Source organism: Fusarium vanettenii (assembly GCF_000151355.1).
Source record: "Fusarium vanettenii 77-13-4 chromosome 8 genomic scaffold NECHAsca_17_chr8_1_0, whole genome shotgun sequence".
In the NCBI taxonomy this organism is placed as follows: Eukaryota; Fungi; Ascomycota; class Sordariomycetes; order Hypocreales; family Nectriaceae; genus Fusarium; species Fusarium vanettenii.
The window spans coordinates 750,243-774,290 of record NW_003315868.1 but is presented as its reverse complement, the minus strand read 5'-3'; the positions used below and the strand labels follow the sequence as shown (position 1 = coordinate 774,290).

Genomic DNA, 24,048 nt, shown 5'->3' with positions numbered 1-24,048 from the left:
GGACTTGGCGCCGATGCCAGTGTCCCTCCGATTCCTCAACCTTTCGAGAAAGAGAAGTCTCCCATCGCTACGGCTGTGACCGAGCCTCGGGTTTCTCTGCACCAGGGGTCCTCTGAATCTGCTGAAGCCCAACCTGCCACTTGTGACCGCGACCTGTCTGGAACCCTCATCGACACTTCCGAAGAGCCCTTGCTCAAGCTTCGATACCACCTGAGACAAGAGAAGCCCGAGATGAGAAGCACTCTGACTTCTGTCAAGAACGAAGGCAGTGTCGACAAACACTTCTCAGACATGGGCGAAGGGAGTCACAGCACATCAGCGGATGAACTTGGCGATGTAGAGATGCTTGACTCTACAGCAAACGACGACGACGACCCCGAGGTCGAAGATGACAATGAAGATGACTCGGACTTTCACTCTCAAAGCGACTCCGACTCTGATGGCTCCGAAAAGGCTGGTAGACGTGGCAAGCACCGACGTGCCAAACCCAGTACCACTTCGCCACCTCAGGCCTCGACAAACTTCCAAGAACTCGAGAATCTGCGAAACAAGTTGTTTTTCAAGCAGAAGACAGAAGGATTGACAGGCAATGAGCCCCAGATGTTGGTACTGCTGGAGAAGCAGCTTCGGGAGGCTCAGAGTAAGCCCAGCCAAGGCTTGGCAGTCAAGAAGGAAGAGGCGACACAGAAGAAGCCGCGAAGAAGACCGGTGAAGACTGCACGAGAGTACTGGCAGAGAGAGCTCGAAGAAGAAGCCGAAAGAGAGGCCGAACAGGAAGAAAAGAAGCGAAAGTGTGAAGACGAGGCTGAGGGTTCGAACAAAGCCCAAAAGACAGCAGCTGGATCCCCTCAGAAACAGACCGCCAAACACTCAGCTGCCAGAGCGAGCATGTTGCACAGCCTTAGCAGTGTGGACAAAAGCATCAAGGATGGGGATGTGCCAACTATGGGTGCCATTCAGGCTCGCACCCACGCCGACCAGATGAAGCAAATCATGAAAGGCATCCCCGAAGGGTACGACACCAGACGCACCAGGTCACAGGCGAAAGACGTTGAACAAGCCAAATCCTCTTTCGGCTACAGAAAGGTCGAAGCTCTTGATGGGAGGTGGAAGCTTAAAGGCATGAACACTGGCCTCATGAACCAGCAGATTGTCGCCTCAGCTTGGATGGTCAAGAGAGAAGCTCAAGAGCTGCACCCCGCCGGGGGTTTGCTGGCTGATGACATGGGGTTGGGCAAGACAATCACAACTCTTGCTTGCATTGTTGGCCACCCCCCGGAGAAGGAGGATCGTGATGAGTTCAGCAGGGCGACGCTTGTCGTCGTGGGTGGCCCTCAAGATGCACAGCAGTGGGCTGACCAAACCGAGAGGCACTGCGACGAAAAGTTCTTTGCCAAGACAACAATCTACTCCAAGAAGATCCCCTGGAGAGCGGCACAATGGGGTCGACGCCACATAGTGCAAGTCCACAATGCCCCCAACCTGCCAAGAGAGCTAACATGATACAGGATCACCACCTACAAGGAGCTGGTAGCGCAGTTTCCCAACAAGAATGTCATTCAGGCACTGAGAGGACAGTGGGCCGGCGATCCGGTGGGCTTCGAGAGAGCTCTGCAAGAAAATCTTGGGCAGCTTTTCAAGATCAACTGGTATCGAGTCGTCCTGGATGAAGCCCATTCAATCAAGAATCGAACATCTAGCAGTGAGTGACTTGGACAGGTTCTGTTGCTTGAGCTGACATGGAATAGCCACTCTCGCTTGCTGGCAACTGAGTGCCAAGTTTCGATGGATAGTCAGCGGAACACCCATTTCAAACACGGTAGAAGGCAAGTTTTCTCGCGAGATCCATGGCTCATACTTACATGATCAGAGTTCTATCCCTACCTGAGATTCCTTGGGTGCAGTTTCGCTGTGAATCTGAAAAAGTTCAAGTCCGAGTACATGGACGGGGTAAGCTCAGCTCTGTGGAACAATGCAACAATTACTGAGTTAGTGGTCAGGGACATTCAAATGGGAACTTCGAAGCTCTTGTTAGCTTGGTCATGTACAGACGGTAAGTCTCGGGGTTAGAGTGAGGAAACGTCCGCTGATTCTCTCTAGCAAGCAGGATGAAACTTTCCTGGGACGTAGGATCGTTAGTCTTCCGGAGAGCCACAGCCACGATCTCTGGGTCCCCCTTGAGGATTGGGAAATGGCCATGATGCGGTTGGTTTCTTCATATTGAGCCAAAGGTGCAACACTGACAAATCCAAAGGGCACTGGACAATCAGTACGAAAAGGACGAAAAGAAAGAAAAGAAGAACAAGGAACAACCTGCCGCGGAGAACAATGACGAGGAACAAGAAGATGAAGACGAACCCGAGAATACCGACCAAGCACATGGAACTGCTGACGAGGATGAAGATGATGAGGCTGATGCACAGAACGATACTCGCAAGCCCCAGTCTGCCACCGCGATCCGATGGAAACGATTCGTGAGACTTCGTCAAGCGGTGTCCCACCCCCTCAACCTCGAGAAGTTTCTTCGAGAGTTAGACCGCGAAGAGATCATCCAGATGGCCATGGAGCGACTCAAAGAAGAGGCTGAAGCGATTCAGAATGATGCTGACAAGGCGGAGGCCCACGCTGAACAACTAGCACAGGACAAAGCCGGCCGAGAGATGTTTTCCGCAGGAGCCCACCAGATCAAAACTCTGTACAAGGACTGGTTCGGTGGTGCTGAAGAGATGGCTCAGCTACGCGCCCTTGCTGCCAATGAGCAGGAAGTCAAAGAGGTGACTTGTGGCCTTTGCAAGAAGGCAACGCCCCCTGTGGAACCAACCCGAGGAGCATATGTGCGTGTCAACCCCATTCTCGTGGCTTCGTGTGCTAACAAACGAAAGTGTGAGCATATCTTTTGCGAAAAGTGCATCACTGTTGGCGTTTCCAAGGCGAGAGGGTCAGTGAAGTTCGGATTCAAATGCCCTATTCCCGACTGCTCCGCCAGCCTGGCTGTTGGAGAGACCTTGAAGACACCTGCGTGTATCCAGGCAGACGTGGACAGAGCCAAGGCACTCAAGGTCTGGCAAGAGCCTGGGAAGGACAGCATTGGAACCAAATGGGGCGGCGATCGCGACGGACGCGCCTCCTTCTTCCTCGCCACTTCTGAGCGCGATGACATCGACTATGGCCCCGTCAACCTGCCTTTGGGCTCCAAGGTCAAGGCTACGATGGAGGTGATTCTGACATGGGTGAAGGAAGCGCCCAAGGACAAGATAATTGGCAAGTCATTCGGCTGGACACTCTACCATTGGTCTCTAACTATCTGTCTAGTCTTTGTCGAGTTCACCAGAACTGCGAAAGCACTGGGGTGCATCCTTGAGAAGATGGGGCTCAACTTTCTGTACTACAACAGAACGGCCAATGCTAAGCAGAAAGACAAGGCACTGCGCGAGTTCCGCAACAACCCTGAACAAACGATCTTTGTAGGTTCTTTTCCTTCTACACCTCCCAAACTCTTCCATTATCTGACCAGGTAATAGCTTGCATCAATGAAATGCGGTGGGCAGGCCCTCGACTTGCCTGTGGCCAACCGTGTCATCATTGTCGACCTTTGGTACAACAAGACGGTCGAGCAGCAAGCCTTCAAGCGAGTTCACCGAATCGGACAGAAGAAGGAGACGCATCTTGTGCGAATCCTGGCCAGAGGTAGCATCGACGAGCGCCTCTACAAGCTGCAGAACGCCAAGGAAACCATCATCAACCGCGCACTCCAGGATGATGGCCACTTCATCGACTTCTCGGAAGGCCAGTCCCTCCGCTGGCTCTTCTCGGACGAGACTGAAGAGGATTTGATCCAAGAAATGGATGCAATGGCACAGGGATTGAAAGACAAGGCGGAGGAGGAGAAGAAGGCCTGAGCTGTTTCTTCTCGAAGCGACGCCGTGATGGGGCGTAAAACGGGGTAAAAGTTGATTGCTATTTTCTCTCTTTGGTTTCATTCAGCCGGTGAAGGTTACATGAGCGAGGGATGCTCTGGTCTCAGATACACCGTGATCTACGGAAAGGGGGATCTTTCCATGGCTGGGATACTACAGATACTACGGTGACAATCAAATTCTTTTGCGTTATTTTGACGAAATTTGAGTGAAACAAGTCTTCAGTGATAAGAAATTCTAGCAAGGTGAGACCATATTCTGGAAATTTTGGCCATGTTCTTTTCTACTTCTTCCAACATCTTCGTAGGCATCTTTAGTGAAACGCGAGCCACAACCACCAGTGAATACTCCCATGGGCATCGTAACTGTACCAACCAAGCCAGCTGACCAGCTCGACATCCCTTGAGACAGGGGAAATACGAGCACAGGCTCTTTGAGTAACTTGAGGAGTTTGCTGCGACAGCTGGCGCCCTTGCCTCCGTAGCATGAGCTTGGGGTTTCTCCTGTGGGTTCGGCAAGTTAGTCAGGGATAGATTCATGGGAGTTAAGGTTCATATTTCATTTCGTCTGAGCTTGGCAGGGCTCAGAGACTAGTTTTTACGATGTAGCCAGGCCCTGAGTCAAGCCGTCCTGGTTGATCGATGTCCCCGACCTTGCTGTATCTTGGTTAATGGTTGCCCTATTGATCAGTGTCAGTATGACAGTAGTGGCTCCTCCCAGGGGTCTTTTGTCGACACTCAGATACTTTGGTACTCTCGACAAGTTCTCTAGCTTTTGGCCAATGTGGATATTAATATAGGAGATGTCCGCTATCCCCTTTAGCTCGGCCACTCGCCTTGACGGAACGGTGGGGGGTTGACATTGCAGATGTTGTCGGCGTTGTTTTGGCTGCCAATAACCTGAGAGTTGTTGCTCAAGTCTTTTTTGGAGTGTTTTGTGTCTCTTTTCCACCATATACAAAGAGACAATCGACTACCTCACCACGACGAGTGTTTTCACTGCGAATGGTTGGTCCAACTGGAGCGGACTAGGCTGCCTAAGCAACCTCCCACAATCACTACTGCTTTTGTGAAGAAAAAGGGAATAGTTGGTGGTCCATTGACACTGAGAATAATGTCTAAGAGGTGGCTCAAGGATGACAAGTGTAGGTAGGGCTTAATGAGGGTCTATCAATGGCTGTGAATGGCCCTGCCTCACATATAGACGGACGCTGTGTAAAAGCCATTCATGCTAAGATCCATCTCTTCGTTGCCTAGGTACCGGAAGGGATTATAAGAAGTGTCAAGTGACTCAGAGCAGAACTTGAGATGAGGCTGGTCCCTGAGTCATGTAATGATGGGAGAGTGTCGACTAACATTATGGCATCTGCCCAGTTGAGTCACTGAAGATCGAGGCAGTCGATATTATAGCTTAGAATTTCTAACAAATTGGTTCTGGTGTGTATGTTGGACGTGGGGTATCCTGTGAATAGCTGGCCCTGAGTCTGTGAGAGGTTGACACCTCTACCTGGCGAGTATAAATACGTACATAGAGCACCTGCTCAAGCCGACGTCGACGCCATACTCTTTACTAACATACACCCAAGTAACCTACAACACAAACTTCAACACGTATTGATCTTCTAACCCCTTCTCATCAGTCCTCTCTGCAAAGAACGGCACCATGTGCACGTTCTACAGCATTGGCTACATGTGCCGGGCTTGCGGCTCGTGCGTCCGGCTCGAAACCGATGAGAAATACTGCGCGTACAGCAAGAGCAAGAATGAGAGCCTGCGTGAAAAGTGCGTGCCAAGAACGGATCACAAACGAGTGGCTGTGTCTAAGGACCAGTGCCACAAGTGCCAGGGCAAGAAGAAGCCGCCAAAATGTGAGCTGACAGACCATGGACATTGGACTTAAAGTTGACAAAGGAAATTATAGTGTAGGGTTTTTATGCAAAGCTAATCTAGATTGAAACATTTCGCGACTTGAGGTATTGTTACTGTCTCGGCGTTGGGGAGGAAGGGAGAGTCTTTGTTCAAGAGCGTCGTAACAAAGGATCCACGAAGCGACGCGCATCAAGATGTCGTGGCTAGAGTCGTGACGTCCAACGCAGTTGAATTTACTCCAATGGAAGTTTCTGACACGAGAAAAGCGCGGCAGCCGTAAAAAGACCCGGTTGTATCACGCAGCAAAGAGACACATGAATGGCTGCAAGTTGAGACGGTTGGTGATGGACATGCAGCAAAGTTCCAGGGATGTTCTTTGATCTCTAGCATTCGCACAATGCAAGGTCAGGGGTTGACAATTGATCTCAAAGACGACAATAGTTGTTGACATGAGCCAACAGACGCTACAATAGGCTTTTTTAAAACTTGAGAGGCGTTGCATTGACTCGATGGTGGCTTATTGTAGTCGTGACGTGCTGACGCGCCTTGATCATTATTCCTTGGCTGTCATGTATCGGCGATGAGACTCTTGCCAAGTGGCCTGCATAGAAACTAGGCAGCTCTGCAACAGGAAAGAAAACCCACTCTTTGTCCGTCTTCCGAAGAGAGCAATGAACAAATCGGGAATGCCCAGCCAGACATAATTTTTGGACAAGGGATTGGGCCTGCAAAACGCGAATGTTGGGAATTTCGGTTGCGGTGGAGACATCACATCGGCGGGGGAACGTGTAGAGGAGGCTGGCTTTGAAGGGGTTTGCTTTCAGGCTAAGAAGACGAGGGATTTCTATGGAATTCTGCAGAGTTTTTTTTGGGTTTTGAGATTCAAAGAAGAAGCAAAGTATTTTGAGGATATCATACTTGTAAAAAAGAATTAATATGTCAATCAATGCTGCTCATCAATGTCACCAAACTGTCAAGCAAGGGATCCTAGACATCGGATCGTGGCTGCTCGCTAAAGTGGACCACGCTACAGCGCGTTCCAGCGGACGTCATCCCTTATCGATAGCGGGGACCACTTAACGCGGGCGCGTAAAGCACCAGCTGCAACCCCTTTGCCCGCATTTGCACATCTCCCGCCGCTATAATTATCCCCTTCAGCGGTCCCAGTCCACTAAGCTACAGGGCATCATCCACTACAACTCGACACCGCGACCGCTGCACAACGGGGCTTGCACAAAAAAAACGCCAACACGACCTCTCAACGCGGCCACGCTACGCCCGCGTTCTCGGCCGCGTCCCTCGTGGGTTAAAGAGCCAAAGTGGGCAGCCTCTTTAAATACCTCCACCACCACCAAAAAACGCCCTCTCCCTCACACAAAAAGGTCATTCACTCTTCCACCCGACCACACGACCACCACCAACCTTCTCTCACTTCTTTTAGACTTGGCCTCTATTTCTGGCCTCTACATCCTCCTTCTTTTAACAACCCGACCGTGTACGAGACCACCTTTTTTGTTCGTCATCGTCGTCTGTTCCTCAAGAACCACCCTTACCGCTACTACCACTCCGTCTTCGCGTGTTGGCTGGGAAGAAGAAGAACAAGGACGACAAAGAAACTCAAACAAGGAAAAGAAAAGGAAGAAGCGTTTCTTGGGTGCAGAAAAGGATCTAGGTTGAGTCTCGACTCTCAACGCGTGTTTCTGGTCCTCCCCCATTCGCGCATCTGGACGCGATCCAGTCCTCGACCCTCGACTCTTGTCGATACTCTCTTACAACAACGAATAAACCGATACAAAAGTCGGTTACAACTCTACAAATGGATTCTCTCGCTTCTTCACCGCGAAAGGGTTCCTCGGCTGAGCCTACGCTTCCCGTCATGAAGCCCATCACCCTCGCCGGCTCCAAGCGTCCGGCCCCGACTCTTCTTCCGCCCTTCGAGCCGCTCTCTTCGTCTCCCAACCTTCCTCGACCCGTCAAGAGACAAAACCTCGGACCCGTGTCCGGTCGTCCTTCTTCTCGCGCTCACCTCAAGTACCCGACCCCCGTGCCGACGTCGAGCACCGGTATCCTCTCGAGTTCCCCGCCCCAGCGTTCCTCGGCTGCTACCGAGCGGGCCCCGCTCTCTGCCGTCCCCGCCGTCGAACTGTCCGAGAATGGCGAGACGCTCATCATGGGCCGATCCTCCAACTCGTCGCATTTCCAGCTCTCGGCCAACCGCCTCGTGTCCCGAGTCCACGTCAAGGCCCGCTTCATCGCTGCCCCGAGCCCCCTCGAGCCCAGCAAGATTGAGATCATTTGCAATGGCTGGAACGGCCTCAAGCTCCACTGCCAGAGTCGTACCTGGGAGCTGTTCAAGGGCGATAGCTTCACAAGCGAGACTGAGGGCTCCGAGATCATGGTTGATGTTCAAGATGCTCGTGTTCTTATCCAATGGCCCAAACGTGCTGTTGACAACCTCTCCGACACCACCTGGGACGATTCTCCTCCCCAGATCCGCCCCAATGCCATTCTTCAGTCTTCGCCTCCTCGACGTACCGGCCGTATCGCTTCTCCTGAGAGCCCTACTCCCGTGACCCTGTCTAGCTCTCGCCGTCTCCAAGCTCTGCTCCCCGGACACCGAGACCACGGCATTGACATTTATGAAGACGATGAGCCTGAGCTGCCTAAACCCAAGCGAGAGCATGAGCCTGAAGTTGAGCACATGGATGTTAATGTCAGCATGAACACCGAGGTGACTGCCAGCTTCAGCAGCGTGCAAAGTGTCGAGCAGCACAGCGATGCTGAAGACCAGGACCCAGATGAGGAGAACGACCCTATCGTGCACTCCTTCGGACCCTTTGGCGCCGACATTTCTTGCCGGTTGGCTTCGATAAGTACAAAGTCTCCCAAGATCTTCAAGGGTGCCAAGCGAGCGTCCAACCCCCTCCACAGCGCCATTGCCGCCGACCTCTTTGCTCCTCGCCAGATCCCCGCGCCTCCTCGATCTCCCCGAAAGCAGCCTCAGCCTCAGCCCGAGTCTCCTCTTTCTTCGCCTCCTCGCGTGTCTACGCCTACTCCTGAGCCCACCAAGATGTCGTATGAGTCCAACCCCATTGTGGCCAACCATGTCATCAACCAGCTCGCCTACTCGCGTCTGTCTTCGACTCCTCTGTCGACCATCATGCAGCACCTCCCCACCGAGGAGAAGAAGGGTCTGGACAAGGCTGATCTTCGAGATGTGATCGAGAGCACTCCCTGCATCGGTATCATCAAGCGACAGGGCAAGGACGCCGCCGGAAAGCAACTCGAGAGCGAGTACTACTACGTCCCCGAGCAGGACGACGATGAGCAGCGCCGAGCGGCTGTTGTCGATGGCCTCCGAAAGCCCAGTCTCCGCGCTTGTCGCAAGCAGCATAAGGTTTGTTTTCCCCTACATAATCTTCCAATATGGCTTGGAAGCTTACACTATATCACAGCAATACTACTGGAAGCGTCCCAAGACTCCCTAAACAATTTCCTATTCCACGTACATACTCGTTTCCAATTTGGGAGATGAGAAGCATCACACAACAATATCACAACGAATCAAGGCGGCAGATGTGTCTTTTTGCTTTATACCCCCTCTTCAGCAGAGTTTCTTTTTTTTTTCTTTTCTTCATTGTTCATATTCTAGATTCACGACCTCTCCCGATATTGAACCCCCTTCTCTCGACATGTGCATAGCCAAGGCGTCTTGTTTTTTCTTTTTCTTTTCTTGTTTGAGTTGTTACTCTTTGCAAGCCTTGCTGCATTAGGGATGGGGAGTTGAAAGGGGTGAAAAAAAGGGTCAAGCTGTTGTGTTTTTTATAACGAAAGGGGGGCACTTGAGAAACAATGAGGTCCCATGGATATAGAGGATTCGGGAGGTGCCTTATAAAAAGGCATATGGTAACGACTGGGACAGAGGAGAGGAAAGGAAAGGAAATGGTTGGCGTGGAAGGGTTGATATCCATGTCTGGTAGGGAGGGCATACTTGTATGAGTTGAAGCAACACAATGGAATTCTGTGATGATGAATATTTGTGCCATATGTGATGTAGTCTAATTGCTTACAATATATCGTGGTAGATACTGGAACTGTGTAGGTTCACGAGACGCGTCCAGTCCGCGCTTCGTGATGCATGGTGCGAGGAATGACACGGCGCGTCGGGACGAGGCCAGCCAATTGATGCTTCAACCAGTCACGGTCGAGAACACCACTTGGACTCATGATTTGACAAGCGGAAATGTGCTATACAGCAATTCCATTGGTCTGATCGACTGCAGGACACATGATTACCAGAAACATTGCACATCTCGAGATGCAATTGTCCGGTTTCGTCGGTAGATGACGGCAAGTTTGTAAATCCGTAGATCCCCCCTTCATAGACCGAGGCAAGCCATTCGGAACAAGATCCGATTATCGGAGCACACGATGCTCACGCAATGGAGGCTCAATAACAACTTGGTCATTGCAAACTCTCTTTTTCCCCCCCCCCCAGGATCATCAGAGCATGCACTTCATGCATCACGCAACGGGGGCAGACGCCTCGTGCATCACCGGAACAGCTGGAAGCGGGAACTGGAGAGGTACTCGGCTGGGTGGAGGAAAATACGAGACACTGGCGGACACCTGCTAGCTGGTTCTCCCCTAAAGATGGGGATAGGAATTAAGAAGAAGGGTTTAAGTATTGCCTTTATTACGATGTAGCTATTACTTCCTTTATTACATTTAATATAAACTTATTCGCGATAATTATAAAGAGTTAAATAACACTCTCTGTATTCTGGTGTGCCGTTTATTTCTCGACCCCCTCGGCACAGTACACCAAAAGCCTCGAACCCGTCGCATCAGACCACCATCATGCTCCCGGACTTGCCACCACCGCCAATCATTGAGCACGCGGGGTTGGGTGAGCTGAATGAACTAGCCTGTTCTCGGCTCATGGATGCGTGACGGATTCCCGAGGCATTGGGGGGATATAATAAGAGGAAGGGAAGGACCCTTGATTTGGAGAATGCAAGTCATACACACACACACACACAAACAATCTACTCTTGCCTTTGAGTAAAGAAAGGTAAGTACGAGAGTGAAATATTGTTGGGCAAGACATTGACGTCGATGACTTAGACATCATCATATCATATCTACCTACTTATACAAACCATCCCTCTACAACAACAAACCTACAAACAAACCGCATTCAACATGTCTCGACAACCAACAGCGCTCGACACATCAACCGAATCCCCAACATGTCCAACCCAGAGTGAGACGAACCACCATCTCCACTCGTCAATAATCATGGCTAACCTATCCCTCCTCATCGAAGCCCCCGTGTCTCCATCCGCCCAAGCCGGCGCCGACCGCTGCATGCGCCACACCCAGAGTTGGACTCCCGACTTTGGTCCCCTCCAGCGTCGTCAGAGCTGGAGTGCAGAGGACAAGAAGCATCAGATGCACATGGCAAAGATTGATCATGTAGCTACTGGTCCTGGCTTCTCCGAGGGACAGGGCGCATGATTTATACGAGGGTAATAAGGTTGAACGCATCGGAATGAACAAAAAAAAGACTGTACAACAATGGGTCAATAATGGATCATTAATGTCAGGATTGGGAAAACGGCTGGGTTTATGTCAACGCCTGGCAAGGCGACAGACACTTGTACACTACATCGCAAAGCATACTCAGAATGAAACAAGAGTATTCAGTTTGATTTAAGCGAATGATTTCCTATTCATGGCTTCCTAGTGCAATAAAAACAATGTGCCGAGGTATCTTGACTCCCGAGCTCCATGTCATCGTCAATGATGTGTCCTAACGCGATACTCCCATATGCTCGTTGACAAACCGACAAAAGAAAGAACAGTCGTTAACTTGATCCAATCTGTCCTTCGCTGTCCAGCCAAAACTCCAAACCATAATCAATGCTTCCCGCGTAGCTCATAAGTGTGTGCTAATACCAAAACGCCTCAAAACAATAACCATCAATCATGCTCTCCAATGCCACCTACTGGCGTCGTGTTCTCGACTTCTCGGGGTCCAGCCCTTTGGTACTCATGTACTCGGCCGATACTGCCAGAGCATATGCCGTTCCTGCAAGTCCTGCCGTTCCCAGAACGAGCTTGCGGCCAAGTCTTCTCTTCTTACGTTGCTTCGTCGGCATCTCCTTTCGTTGTTTAGTCGCCAAAAATTCCTCCCAGGCCAGTTCATCCTCGGGGTCTGCCCTCCACCCATATGGCGGAGCCGGCTTATCCATGTGTTCAAAGGGAGTATCGTAGTTGACAAACCCGGTAGGGCTTGCAAAGTTTCCAGTCGCAGGCTTGCCCATCATGTCGATCGGGTTCACTCGTGCGGTATTGATGCGTTCCGTCACCTCTACTCCGTTCTGTCCAGTGGCTGGTCCCATTTTGCGAAATATCAGCACGTCGCCACTGCCGGAGACCACCTCGTATCCTTGACTTTGGAGAGGTTTGAAGTGAGGGAGAAACTTGGCGGGATTCGACAGCTGGAGAAGCACTTCCGATAGAGCCATTGGCGAGTCCTCGTCGCGTGGTGCCGAGGTAGCTTCTGCTACGTTCATTGTCTGCGACGTTGGGTCGTAGGCGAGGATCTTGTATGAGGCAGTCTCGGGCTTTTTCGATGTGTAATGCTTCTCTGTGATGGGCATTGTCGATTTCCCGCACTCTTCTGAAAAGCTTGTCTGTAGACCCTGGGGTTCATGTGAATAGGCATCCTTCATAATCTTGTCTCCATACCGGTCCAGAGCAGGCTGTAGTCTCGTAAATTCGACCGGAGAGGTTTCGTCCATAGATTGAGCCTCTGCGCTGTCAATGTCAACACTCAATGTTACTCCTTCAACATCCGTCACCCCAGCTGTGCTCTTGGGGAGGAGTGTCGACTTAGACGCCGAATTCTCGGTTCCCCATGATGCTGCAAACTCCTCTGGAAAGTCCCGAGTGTAGTTTCCCGTGAGATTCTGACTTTTTGGCGTGCCAGCAGATTTCCCATCTGCTGCAGTTTCCACAAGGATCGGTTGATCTTTGGTCTCGGCCGATTTCTGCTCTTGGCTGCTCTCATGGGCTCTACGCAAGGTTGCAGCTCGGATCTGCTCAGCATTCCGAGAGTCGACAATATCGATACTAGTTTCCGTAAAGTCGGGAAAAAACCTGTTCCTCTCGCGCTGATAAGTAACTGGTGGTCCATCCGTGACATCTTGAGAACCTGCCTTGGAATCGAACTCTCGGAGGCCGCGGGCGACTTCATCCAGAGGAATAGAGATCTTGCCATTGGGCTCATTGTGGCCAAACGCCTTGTATCTGTGAAGGTCCTGATAGACCTTGGAGGCTTCCTCAGGGTGGGCGGGGTAAGCCTGGGCCTGGGAGACAAAGCCAGCAGGCTTGTAGCCGCCAAGATCCGTGTAGTTCTTGGTAAGTTGCTCAGGGTGGACATGTTCAAAATTGGCGGGCTCCTCATAGCCAGCAGAGGGATACTCGGACACATCTTCGTACTGCTTGGACGCTTGTTCGGGATGCATGCGCTCCGTTTCAGGTCCATCGTTGTCATAGACCGAGTACTTGTGTAGGTCGGCGTACTGCTTTGATGCTTCCTCAGGGTGCACTCGTGGGGTAGTCGCGTCGCCGTTCTCGAAGTGACGGTAGCCAGTCAAGTCCTTGTATGCCTTTGAGGCCTCTTCGGGGTGGACACGCGACATGCGAGGGGACAAATCGCGAGCAGCGTATTGACGAGTGTCTTTGTACTGCTTCGACTTCTCCTCTGGAGTCAATTGCCGGAGGCCGTTAGGCTCGTTCCATTGGACAGCGCCATACAGGTGTAGATCATCGTAGTTCTTGGATTGCTCCTCTGGCGTGAGCTTCCGGAGGCCGTCTGGCTCATTCCAGCGGACGGGCCCGTACTGACCGAGATCTTTGTACTTGCGGGCAAAGTTCTCAACCGGAGCATCCACTTTGGGGGCGAGGGGCTTGCCACGTGGGGTGGCATCCATCTGAGATTCCTCGTAGGCCTTGAGGGTAGCCTCGCTAACTTCGAAGGGAGCGGCGTAAGCGTCAAGGTCTTTGTACTGCTTGGACTTCTCCTCGGGCGTCAATTGTCGGAGACCGTCAGGCTCGTTCCAAGTGACAGCCTCGTACGAACCCAGGTCTCCGTAGTTCTTGGAAGCTTCCTCAGGAGTGGGCTCCCGCAGGCCATCAGGCTCATTCCAGTAAACGGCGCCATACATGTGAAGATCGTCATAGTTCTTAGACAGTTCCTCATCAGTGTGTTTGCGCAATCCGTCTGGCTCGTTCCAGTGAACCGGCTTGTACTTGTCCAGGTCATCGTAATTCTTGGATTGCTCTTCTGGGGTTAATTGCCGTTGGGTGAAGGGATCATCAAGCTTGGCCGAAGAATATTTGTCGAGGTCGTTGTACTCCTTGGAATCTTCCTCGGGGGTCAACTTTCGGAGACCATCGGGCTCGTTCCAGCGAACAGGGCCATAGTTATCAAGATCCTCGTATGCAGACGACTCATCCTTGATGGGTGTCTCGTCAATCACAGGCTCATACTTGTCCAAGTCGTTGTACTTTGGCTCTTGAGCAGGCTTGCCGGTGTCTTTGCCATCCTTGATCGGACCATACTTGTCCAAATCCTCATACTTGGGAGTAGAGTCCGCCTCTGCCGTGATGTCAACAAAGTCGGTAGGCTTGTAGCCCTCTAAGTCTTCATATCGAGCAGCAGGTCTAGTCATGGATGACTTGGACTTTCGGCGGTTGGTGATGGGATCAATGAAGGTGGCGTCTTCATTTTCGGTGGTGGCTTTCAAAACGTCGGCTGGTGTCGTCTTTGTGCCTTGTGGGCGACTGAAGTGATGTGTACCAGTAAGAGTGGTCTTGCGGATGTTGGCCTTGTTATCGCCTCGGATCAAGTGATCAATTGCACTTCGTTCCACATCCTCGATGTTCATGCCAGGTCGAATACCCGAAAGATCATCTGACCAGGACTTGACCTGATCCATGTTGGCGTACTTGCTCGAGTCAGCGTGGCGGCCAAAGCTAGCCATTGCCTTCTTGATGGCATCCTTGGCATTGTTCTCCCAGGAGAGATTGCGGTTCAAGGATTCCATGTACCGATAACGGAATTTGCCATGATGCCGACGAATTTGTTGAGTTTGAGGTGCTGATGACCAGGAGCCAAAGCAAAACTCGCGAGTTTGACAGGCACACCTTGACTGTAGCGAAGCGGTAGATGTGAGGACGTTGGAACCGACAGCGCGGGTCTGGAGTAGTCTCGCGCTAGGCGAAGTGCGTGAAGCCGTCAACAACATTGTGTGGGGAGAGGGGAGTCTAAGAGGTGGGGAGTCTAATTCCTGGGGTCAGCACTGAAAGCAACAAGCGGACTCGAGTCTAATCAAAGCTCCAGGCGTCGCAGAGGAGCGAAGCATCAAGAAATGAAAAGACTGAGTATCAAACGTACCACGGAAACAAGGAACTGATCAGCGATCAACCAAGCAAGCACCCGAGCCAGAACCCGGAGCTGCCACTAAGAAGACGAGCTGACGGCGCACAGGACACACAGCGGCTGAATCAACCGGCCTTTGGCAGCTGAGAGTGAAGCACGGCAGGGCCTCACAAATTGAGTTGTTTGCGGATATAAGTGGTGGTGAAGGTCGATAGAGTGAGACAGAGAATAATGAGAGCGGGATGAGGAGAGAAGAAAGACGCGACCAAGGATGAGGGGAAACCCAGGGACCTTAAAAGATAACGAAGACGGGACATGGAAGCAAGAGTGACGACTTGCGACGGGGCCTGGGGCTGTTTGGTCCTGAGGTTCAACAAGAGACCGGGGCAAGTGAGGGACCAAGTGGGGACCCTGGGGAGTTGGGGGGAAGGAGCCACTCGGGCACATGGGTGAAGGAAACGCCGGAACAGCAGAGGGTATTCGTGAGGCTATTGTGCAGTAAAATCGGGCGTTTACATGTGAAGAATAGGAATAGATAACAAACAAGACTTGTACTTTATTTTGATCAAGTGTTTACTCTTATCGGCCTTCATTTGGTCTTGTAAATGCCCTGTCTCACTCCTCTATCTGCTTAAGTTGCTCCGCGTTTTTCTTCCCACCTGCGGAGATGGGGAGGAGCTGGAGGGGCGGCTTTGGCTGTTGGTGACGCTGTGACACAGTGACACAGTGACACAGCGGAGGCCCATGATACTTTTCCGGGGACCAGTCTCTCGCTTACGCCGCATTGAGACGCCAAACCAAAGCAAGGAATACCCTTCAAGAAGCCAGCGACTCCCTGACGAAGAGGCGTGGCGGAAGGGACGGGACTCTGACCAAGCGACAAGACTCCCAAAACAGCCTGCGAGCAGAGGTTCAGTGGTTACAGCCAATGCTGCAACCAGCTGCAACTCGCTGCAAAGGCTCCAAAGGCGTCTCCAGCTGCATGAGCCCACATCCGACCCCCTGGCAATCCAAGCCCCCCGGGGCGACTCTCTTTGCGGGGAAGACGGCATCGCCTAATGGGGCAAGTTGATACTGTCTCGCCCCGCCGACTTCACAAGCTGAACCTGGGACTTGCCAGCCGCTGACGTCTACCTCACGAGCCAAAACCCCTGTGAAGCGGCAATCCGCTGCGAGGGTGATGATGAGGATATCCGCACACGCACTCGCTGCATGCTGCGACGCCTTCGGTGGGATCTCATGGCATGCCTCGGCATAGCTCCCCGAGAACCAACTGCGCCAATCACAGCTATCAATTACCTGTTTTCCTTCTGTTTCCACTTCTCACATCCTCAGGATGACCCAATTCAGCGTCTATGAGCAACCATCGTGAGCACCGAAAGAGGAAATTCCGCTGGGTGTCGAGGCGGGCGGCTCGCGGAGGCGGGGGTGCCTGGTCCGGGAACTTGTCTGCTTATCAGGAGGGCTTGTCCTTTGTCCAGGGGCAAATCTTGGTTGTCTCTGATTAGGCTCCTATACGACAACGACAACCGATCTCGTCTGGACGGACGGAAGCAGAATTAATGACGAGACGCCATTGCCGGCACGAATCATGAGAGCAATGGAGAAACCCGGGTGGAGTTTGCTAGAGGACGAGATCCGGGGATAGCTTGACGAAAAATCCCCGTGGAGAGATCAGGCCAAGCCAAGTCGAGAGAGGCGCACGAAACGACTGATGCCACGAGGGGCCCAGAACAACTCTATCAATCTGACAGAGCTTGACAGTGGCCGTCTTCGTTTGGCTGGTGGTTAATTGCACCGGCGTATGCTGATCAAACAGCCGAATCCTACCTAGAATTCATCCACCCAATCACGCTTCAGTTGTCTGGAACGAAAGGGATGGCTGCCACGGTCGCCCTCACACGCTCACTCGCAGCGGCGATCTGATGCAAGTTGTCATGGCCATGATGCTCTCGGTGAGTGTGAGCTGATCATGTGTTCGACTTGATGAAGCAAGGACGCGTCTGATGTGTCTGTTGCTTTCTTTTTTGTCATTGAGCCTTTGTGAAGCGACAGAAGCCATCAGCATTTTTCCCCCGTGCCTCAGCTCGACGTCAATCCCTCCAACAACTCCGCGCCTTGCGGGCGACGAGTCATCTCCTGTATCCCGGAACCGCTAGTGTCTTCGCCCCGTGCTGTAACTCGATGCTTTCAGAAGGTGGCTACAGGGGACCCCGTCTGACCGATTGGCACCACCCGTGAATCTTTGCCTTCCCGTGTCTAGTCGGCGGTTGGCGTATCGTGAGACACCAGAGGAAAGGTTGACATCGGCTCCAGTTGACGATGAAGCGGCTGAGCGGCTGAAGAGCGGAGCGAGCAAGCGGGCGCGAGTGAAGAAATAAGTGAGACACACTTGGAGGGCAAGGGTAGACGCAACTGGTGCTTCTTAAATGATGTATAGTGGCCATCAGGTTTCATGAAAATTATAGAAAATATCATAAGAAGTCGATAAAAGCGTTCAATCCTTCATATCATTTTCTCATGAGTCTCTTACCATAGGCAGGATCATCATTCTTTGTAATACTTTAAGTGACCACGCCTCTTTTCCCAGTAAGCCATGTGGTCAGTTGGTAATCAATCAGCCTCAGTTTGGTAGGTATAAGCATGTTGTTTCACTCAATGTCTTTTCTTTGTTGAGCAGAGCGTTTCTCTTCTTCCAGCACAAAGATTCTTAGACACAAGGCGTGAAATGCAGTTTTCTGCTCAAATAACGGGATTCAACTGAGGCAAACCGTCCAGTTGCTTATGCGACCGGCGTGACTCAAGGCGGCGTGTCAGCGAGTGAGCCAACGGCGAGAAGATGTCGCGCAACACGATAAACCTGTTACAAAACTTTGAAACTTTGTAAAAAAACAAGATCAAAGTCAAGACATTCACCCTTGAATCTTCATTACTTCATCCTCTGCCCATTCTTTGGTGTCTTTCCTGTTTTCTGATCTCAATAACTGAGGCTCAGCGACTTGTCGGCCCCACTTGTCCCCGCCAAGGCCAACCACATTCGGTCCCTCTTGTGACATCACTCCTCCCTCGACATTTTCATCAATCATCACAGATACCAGCTACCTCTGTCTTTCGGAGCTCCCAACAAAGCCGAGACCGCATCTACCAACACCTGTATTCCGCTCAACGGCCCCTGGACCTGAATCTGGACCTCTACGATTCATCTGGTCCCTCATAGCCATGAAGCGGACTCAGGGCAAAGCCTTTGACGGACCCCGCTCCGGGTTCGCGGCCTTCGGAGGCTTTGGCGCCGCCGATTCCGGCACCTCCCTGTCTTACCTCGCCGAACCCCCGTCTTTCACGGCCGTGTCGGACCCCAACGTGGTTGTGTCTCTCAAGAATATCCTCAAGAAAGACAGCACCACCAAGGCCAAGGCACTCGAAGACCTTCTTGCCTACGTGCAGGCTCATCCTTTCGACAAGGATGGCGGGGTAGAGGAGGCTATTCTCGAGGTTTGGGTGAGTGGGACATGGGTTGATAGCAGAGTGCTCAGTGTGGCTCATGGTTTGACAGGTTCAATTATATCCTCGCACATCGATAGACAACTCACGCCGTGTCCGTGAGCTTACACATAATCTTCAGTTTGAGCTGATGAAGTCGGCGCGAAAGCGCTTTGAACGTCATCTGCCCAAGGTCGTTGCCGCATGGCTCGCCGGCCTGTATGATCGCGATCGCGTTGTATCCAGAGCAGCCAGCGACGGTCTAACTTCATTTCTTTCAACTCCCGAAAAGGTTCTTGCCTTTTGGAACAAGTGCCAAGCTCAGATTCTTGACTTTGCCATTGAGGCGATCCAAGAGACAAAGGACACCCTTAGCGACGAGCGTTCAACAACGCCGGAGGACTCCGAGGCTAAATACTTCCGGGTCGTCACAGCCAGTTTGTCACTTGTTCTCGGCCTACTCCAAAGGGTCGAGCCAAGCAATCTTGAGAAGCAACAGTCTCGATACGACGACTACTTTGGGGAGGAAAGTGTCTGGAAAACCATCACCTTCAATGATTCATCAGTGAGAAAGACTGTTTGTCAGCTTCTCTTTGCCTCGATCGAGCGCAAACTACCCTATGCAGACTCAACAAAGGTTAAGCAGGCATTTATTACTGGTGGCCTCAAGACCAACCAAGCCGGTTCTGCTCTCGAGTATGTGCGAGCCCTGACAAAACTGACCCAGGTCTATCCAGACGTCTGGTCATCATCCAAAGCTCCGAGCGACTCCAAGTCACCTCTAGGTAGGCTACAGGCCTTTATTACCAAGGGTTCTCAGGGAAGTCCGCCAAAGTTCTGGGAATGCTTGGACCAGTTGCTATCAGTTCTTCCTACGGATTTGATCAATGCAGAGGTGGCTTCTCAGTTCTTGACTTCTCTCAAGTCGGGTATTACACACAGGGATGAGCCCCGAACGAATACCTCTTTCGCTTGGAAGTGTTATATCGATACGGCAAAGCGATTGTTGAGCAGTCTACCCTCAGACGACCAGCTGCCCTTTGTTCAAGAGCACCTTTTCCCCCTCATCGAACAATTCCTCTTCTCAGTGTCCGAAAAGACGCCAGCGATTCCTCTCGGCCCGAATGCTGTCTCCGTTCTCGTCGAGGCATATGTTGCCACTGTCCAGGCATCACCCCCCGTTATTTCCGCATCCGAAGAGGAGTGGAACAGACTTGCAAGCATCTTTTGCGCCAAGATTTCTGGATCTCTTCCCGAAGTGTCTCGAGAATACCAACAGTCACAGGATAAGATCGCGGAAGAGGGCCGACGATGGTTCAGTCTCGTTGGACAGATCGAGGACAAAATCTTGGAGCTTGCACAGGGTATCCCCGACCACACGGCCGACCCTTCGCTCAAGGTCATTACACAAAGCATCTCTCTTCTTGAAAGCCGCAATCTGAAGCCATATGGCGCCGCCCGGATTCTCGAATTTGCTCTGAGCACGGCTCCTCGTCTCTTCCATGGCGAAGGGGCCAAGAAGCTTTCTAGGTTTCTCTCATCAATAGTCGAACAAGATGCCACCAAAGCTGTTGCCTCCCCTTCTTCCCGGTATCTCCTCTCCTGTCTCCATCTTCTCGGTTCGGTATCCACCGAATTTGCTCCTATTTGGAACTCTTGGGCTGAAGCTGTTCTTGATCTTGAGTCGGAGACTGACCAGAACTCGGCTCTTGCATCTCTCATCTCCAATGATCGTGGAGCAATTCTAGCAAAGGGCAATATGGAGTTGCAGAAGCACATCATTGGGCAGGCGACGCTTCTGGCCCTGGGTGGTTCCACCTCCTGGGAGCTGTTGGAAGCTGCTGTAACTTACCAGACACTGACTGACACCAACTACCGAGAACTCATCCAAACTCTTGTGGAGATTCTTGAAAAGGAGCCTACGCAGACAGAACCCACCCTCCAGGCTTTGGAGATTGCAGCTAAGGGCAGGCCAGAGCTATTCTCTCGAGATGAGCACGTTCATACGACGCTGCTTGCCCTCCTTCTCGGACTGTCCGAGCTCGACAATACTCATGTTGCATCGAAAGCTACTGCCATTCGTACGCTTTTGGATAGCCACTCTAGTGGGAAGCTTCCCGTGGTTGCCGTCATCCAGGCCAACTTGGACAGGGCTGGGCCACAATCCCTTGAGTAAGACTGCCTCTGACCTATCTCGGACTTCGCTGACTGGTTTTTAGTATCAAGACGCTCGTGGCACAGGCAGAGAATGCCGTCTCGAGCGAAATTCCTTCAGAGGAGCTTTTCCCAAGCACCAATGTGTGGATGAAGGAGCTCTCTCCTTTCCTTGAGCTGTCCGTTAACCCATCTATATCGATCACCAACAGTCTTGGTGGCGCTGCTGCGTTGGTGACAGGTGCACCTCGAACTACCCAGATCCGAGTCCACAGAGACAGAAAGGGACGCTCCATTCCGGCCAGGATGGCACTCTACGTGTCTCAACTCTCCGACAAGCTTCCGATCTCGCAACTGCCACCACCATTCCAGCGCGAGATCCTGTATCTTCAGTGCCTGACGGTCCAACTCATTTCAGACCAGATCACATGCATGGAAGATAACCATCTATGGAGGACACTGAAACCGGCCGAGGCCATCAGTCAGGCCGAGGACTTTGTTTCCAAGACGCGTGGAGTTCTGACCTCTTTGACCTCTGAGGTCAAGACCCTGGATTCTGATGACGAGTCAACATGTCTAGTCCGCGATCTGATTCATCTGCTCACCAAACACTCGAATGAGTTGACCCCCAGAGGCCTGTATAGTGCGAGAGCGCTCGCCGAACTGGTTCAGTCTATCACAGAGGCTCATGGAGCTTCTCCAAGTCTTGAGGATACTCTTCTGAAGCCCGATGTTCTCAAAGTTGGTCCCGCGACTGTCTTGCCCGCCTCGGCACTCATCGCTGGGTTTGGGGAGACACTTCAGCCTTCCAAAGCGCTCAACAACTTTTGCAACCGAGTGGTTAGTGAGATTGCAGGACTGAAAGCTCAGGGTGAAAAGACTCTGATGACTCTTGTGCTTCTTTCGTCATGCGCTCAGGTCTACGAAACCGGAGAGATGCCTGTGGCAAACAACCGTATCGTCTTTGCAGTTCGGCAAATCACGTCGTGGTTGGATGAGCCTGAGGATCTAAGCCCAGCTCTCTGTGCTGAGATTTGCCGTGCTTTGAGCAAGCTGATGCCATGCATGAAGGACGTGTATGGATCTTATTGGGAAAAGACGATTGAGTTCTGCATCTCGCTCTGGAATCGCGCTCACGAATTCGAGCTCAACACCGCACTTCCATTCATTCACTCGTCCTTGAAATTGTACAAGACTCTAGAAACCTTGCAGGAGCCCAACGACGATCTTGATGATGCCATCAAGGAGTATGCAGGCGCCAAGCCTAGAGCACTTGTTGAGCTGCTTCGACTTTCACGAGTTACTAGCTCGCAGCCTTTGGAGATCGTGGATGCCATGCTTTGTCGTGAGGTGGAAAAGATGCCTCTGCGACATGTCCCAGATCTATCCGACATCTTTGCCCTGGTCGCGTCTGACTCTCGAGATATTCAGACGGCCGCTTTCAACTTGCTACATAGAGCTATCCCCGAGCAACAGCAGCAGAAGTCCGTTGATGCTCTGCTGGACAAGACAGGTATGATTCCCACAAAGCCGCCCGATCCTTTCATTACTAACATTTGTAGATGCTCGACTGCCTGATGAGCTTCTTTCCCTGCTCCTAGATGCCCCCACGCTAGAGAAGTACTCGGATGAGATGCTCGCAGAGTTCCCTTCTCCCATTCGCTCATACCTCCTGTCCTGGAAGTTGGTCTTTGATGCCTACTCGACCTCGTCCTTTAAAATCCGCAACGACTTTACCGAGAACCTCAAGACCGACAACTATGTTGCGCCATTGCTCGACTTCATGTTTGACGTGCTCGGACATTCAGCCGCACAGGAACTCAAGTTGGAAAAGGCCAACCTTGGCGTCGAGCAGATCCAGAACTACGATGTGAAGCTCGCAGAGTCTGAACCTGAGGAGAAGAATATGCAGTGGCTCCTTGTGCATCTTTACTACCTCATTCACAAGTATACTCCTGGCTTGTTCCGTGCCTGGTACATCGACTGCCGTTCGAAGCAAACACGCATCGCGGTCGAGTCCTGGACAACCAAGTACTTCTCGCCCCTCATCGTCTCGGACGCACTCGACGATGTTCAGCAATGGGCAGACAGCCAAGAACCCCCTGCCATGGACGAGCAAGAACTTGTTGTACGTGTAGCCCGAGCCGCCAGAGAAGTAACAGCCAGCTACGAAGTCGACGAAAGCCAAGCCGCCATCACAATCAAGATCCCAGCCAACTTCCCCATCGAAAACGTCTCGGTGCAGGGCCTCAACCGCGTCGCTGTCAGCGAGAAGAAGTGGCAGAGCTGGGTCATGACCACGCAGGGCGTCATCACCTTCTCCAACGGCAACATCATTGATGGTCTGCAGGCGTTCAAGCGCAACATTGTCGGCGCTCTCAAGGGCCAGAGCGAGTGTGCCATCTGCTACAGCATCATCTCTACGGATAAGCGCATGCCTGATAAGCGGTGCTCGACTTGCAAGAACTTGTTCCATCGGACGTGTTTGTACAAGTGGTTCCAGACGAGTAACCAAAACACTTGTCCACTGTGCAGAAATCCTATTGACTACATTGGGGCGGACACGGCCAAGAGACGCCAGGTTTGAGTGTGTGGGTATTTGGGGTTTCAAAAGGGGTGACATAGATAGTATAGAAGTTAGAAAGGTGACTTGAATATGACTCGATTATCACCTGCCACGCATGCAAGCGATATCTCTCTACGTAGCTACACAACCACCAAACACACCCAACTAATGCATGTCAACATCGCCATCCTTGTCGCGGTTCTGCCTCTTGATCTTCTTTTTCTTCTCATCGTCCCCTTCGTATCCTGATTCCCCCCCCTTATCCTTGTCCTTCTTACTACCGCTTTGCGCCCTCTTCTCTGTGCCCTTGCCGCTACCGCTAGCGGGTATATCGATGGGAGCAGACTTCTTGTCTGTAGGATAGTCAGAAGGGAGGTAACAAAGAGAACAAGATTGGGGCCTACCCTTGTTATCGCGAGGGTTGGGCATTTTGATATATACTAAAAGCTGGTTGCTAGTGTTTGGGTCTTAAGAATATGTAATTTAGATAGCTTGTAGAACTTGAGAAATGGCTGGCGTTGAAACGAGTTATATGTTTGAGATGTGAAAGTGAATATTTGGTTGGCGCAGCTTGCTAGCGTGTAGAAGTGTTGTCGGCTTGTGAGACCG

The 24,048-nt window shown here is 51.8% G+C and overlaps 5 protein-coding genes across 5 annotated transcripts; 4 read left to right on the top strand and 1 right to left on the bottom strand.

Annotated features, from left to right (window-relative positions):
• Window positions 1–342: 342 nt before the first annotated feature.
• On the top strand, window positions 343–3,899 carry CHR2124 (uncharacterized protein; the record flags this gene model as incomplete). The annotated part of the gene is made up of 10 exons (XM_003047105.1): window positions 343–463; window positions 665–1,458; window positions 1,525–1,702; window positions 1,749–1,819; window positions 1,873–1,950; window positions 2,001–2,053; window positions 2,101–2,205; window positions 2,255–2,834; window positions 2,907–3,464; window positions 3,522–3,899. The coding sequence occupies 10 exons, from the start codon at window positions 343–345 to the stop codon at window positions 3,897–3,899; spliced, it is 2,916 nt and encodes a 971-aa protein (XP_003047151.1).
• Window positions 3,900–7,601: 3,702 nt separating this feature from the next.
• NECHADRAFT_101213 (uncharacterized protein) lies at window positions 7,602–9,814 on the top strand (the record flags this gene model as incomplete). The annotated part of the gene is made up of 2 exons (XM_003047104.1): window positions 7,602–9,182; window positions 9,241–9,814. 2 exons carry the CDS (start codon window positions 7,602–7,604, stop codon window positions 9,271–9,273), a joined length of 1,614 nt encoding a protein of 537 aa, XP_003047150.1. The 3' UTR covers window positions 9,274–9,814.
• A 1,014-nt stretch (window positions 9,815–10,828) lies between these two features.
• On the top strand, window positions 10,829–11,504 carry NECHADRAFT_102760 (uncharacterized protein). Its single transcript, XM_003047103.1, has 2 exons — window positions 10,829–10,859; window positions 10,913–11,504. Exon 2 carries the CDS (start codon window positions 10,991–10,993, stop codon window positions 11,303–11,305), a length of 315 nt encoding a protein of 104 aa, XP_003047149.1. The 5' UTR covers window positions 10,829–10,859; window positions 10,913–10,990; the 3' UTR covers window positions 11,306–11,504.
• Window positions 11,501–15,105, bottom strand: NECHADRAFT_70889 (uncharacterized protein; the record flags this gene model as incomplete). The annotated part of the gene is made up of 2 exons (XM_003046936.1): window positions 11,501–11,979; window positions 12,133–15,105. The coding sequence occupies 2 exons, from the start codon at window positions 15,103–15,105 to the stop codon at window positions 11,794–11,796; spliced, it is 3,159 nt and encodes a 1,052-aa protein (XP_003046982.1). The 3' UTR covers window positions 11,501–11,793.
• A 3,353-nt stretch (window positions 15,106–18,458) lies between these two features.
• On the top strand, window positions 18,459–23,460 carry NECHADRAFT_46064 (uncharacterized protein; the record flags this gene model as incomplete). The annotated part of the gene is made up of 4 exons (XM_003047102.1): window positions 18,459–18,737; window positions 18,793–20,891; window positions 20,939–22,386; window positions 22,436–23,460. The coding sequence occupies 4 exons, from the start codon at window positions 18,459–18,461 to the stop codon at window positions 23,458–23,460; spliced, it is 4,851 nt and encodes a 1,616-aa protein (XP_003047148.1).
• Between the last annotated feature and the right edge of the window lie 588 nt (window positions 23,461–24,048).

Excerpts from the sequence above, each read along its gene's own strand:
- NECHADRAFT_102760 (XM_003047103.1), top strand. The coding sequence starts at position 10,991 with ATGTCTCGACAACCAACAGCGCTCGACACATCAACCGAATCCCCAACA.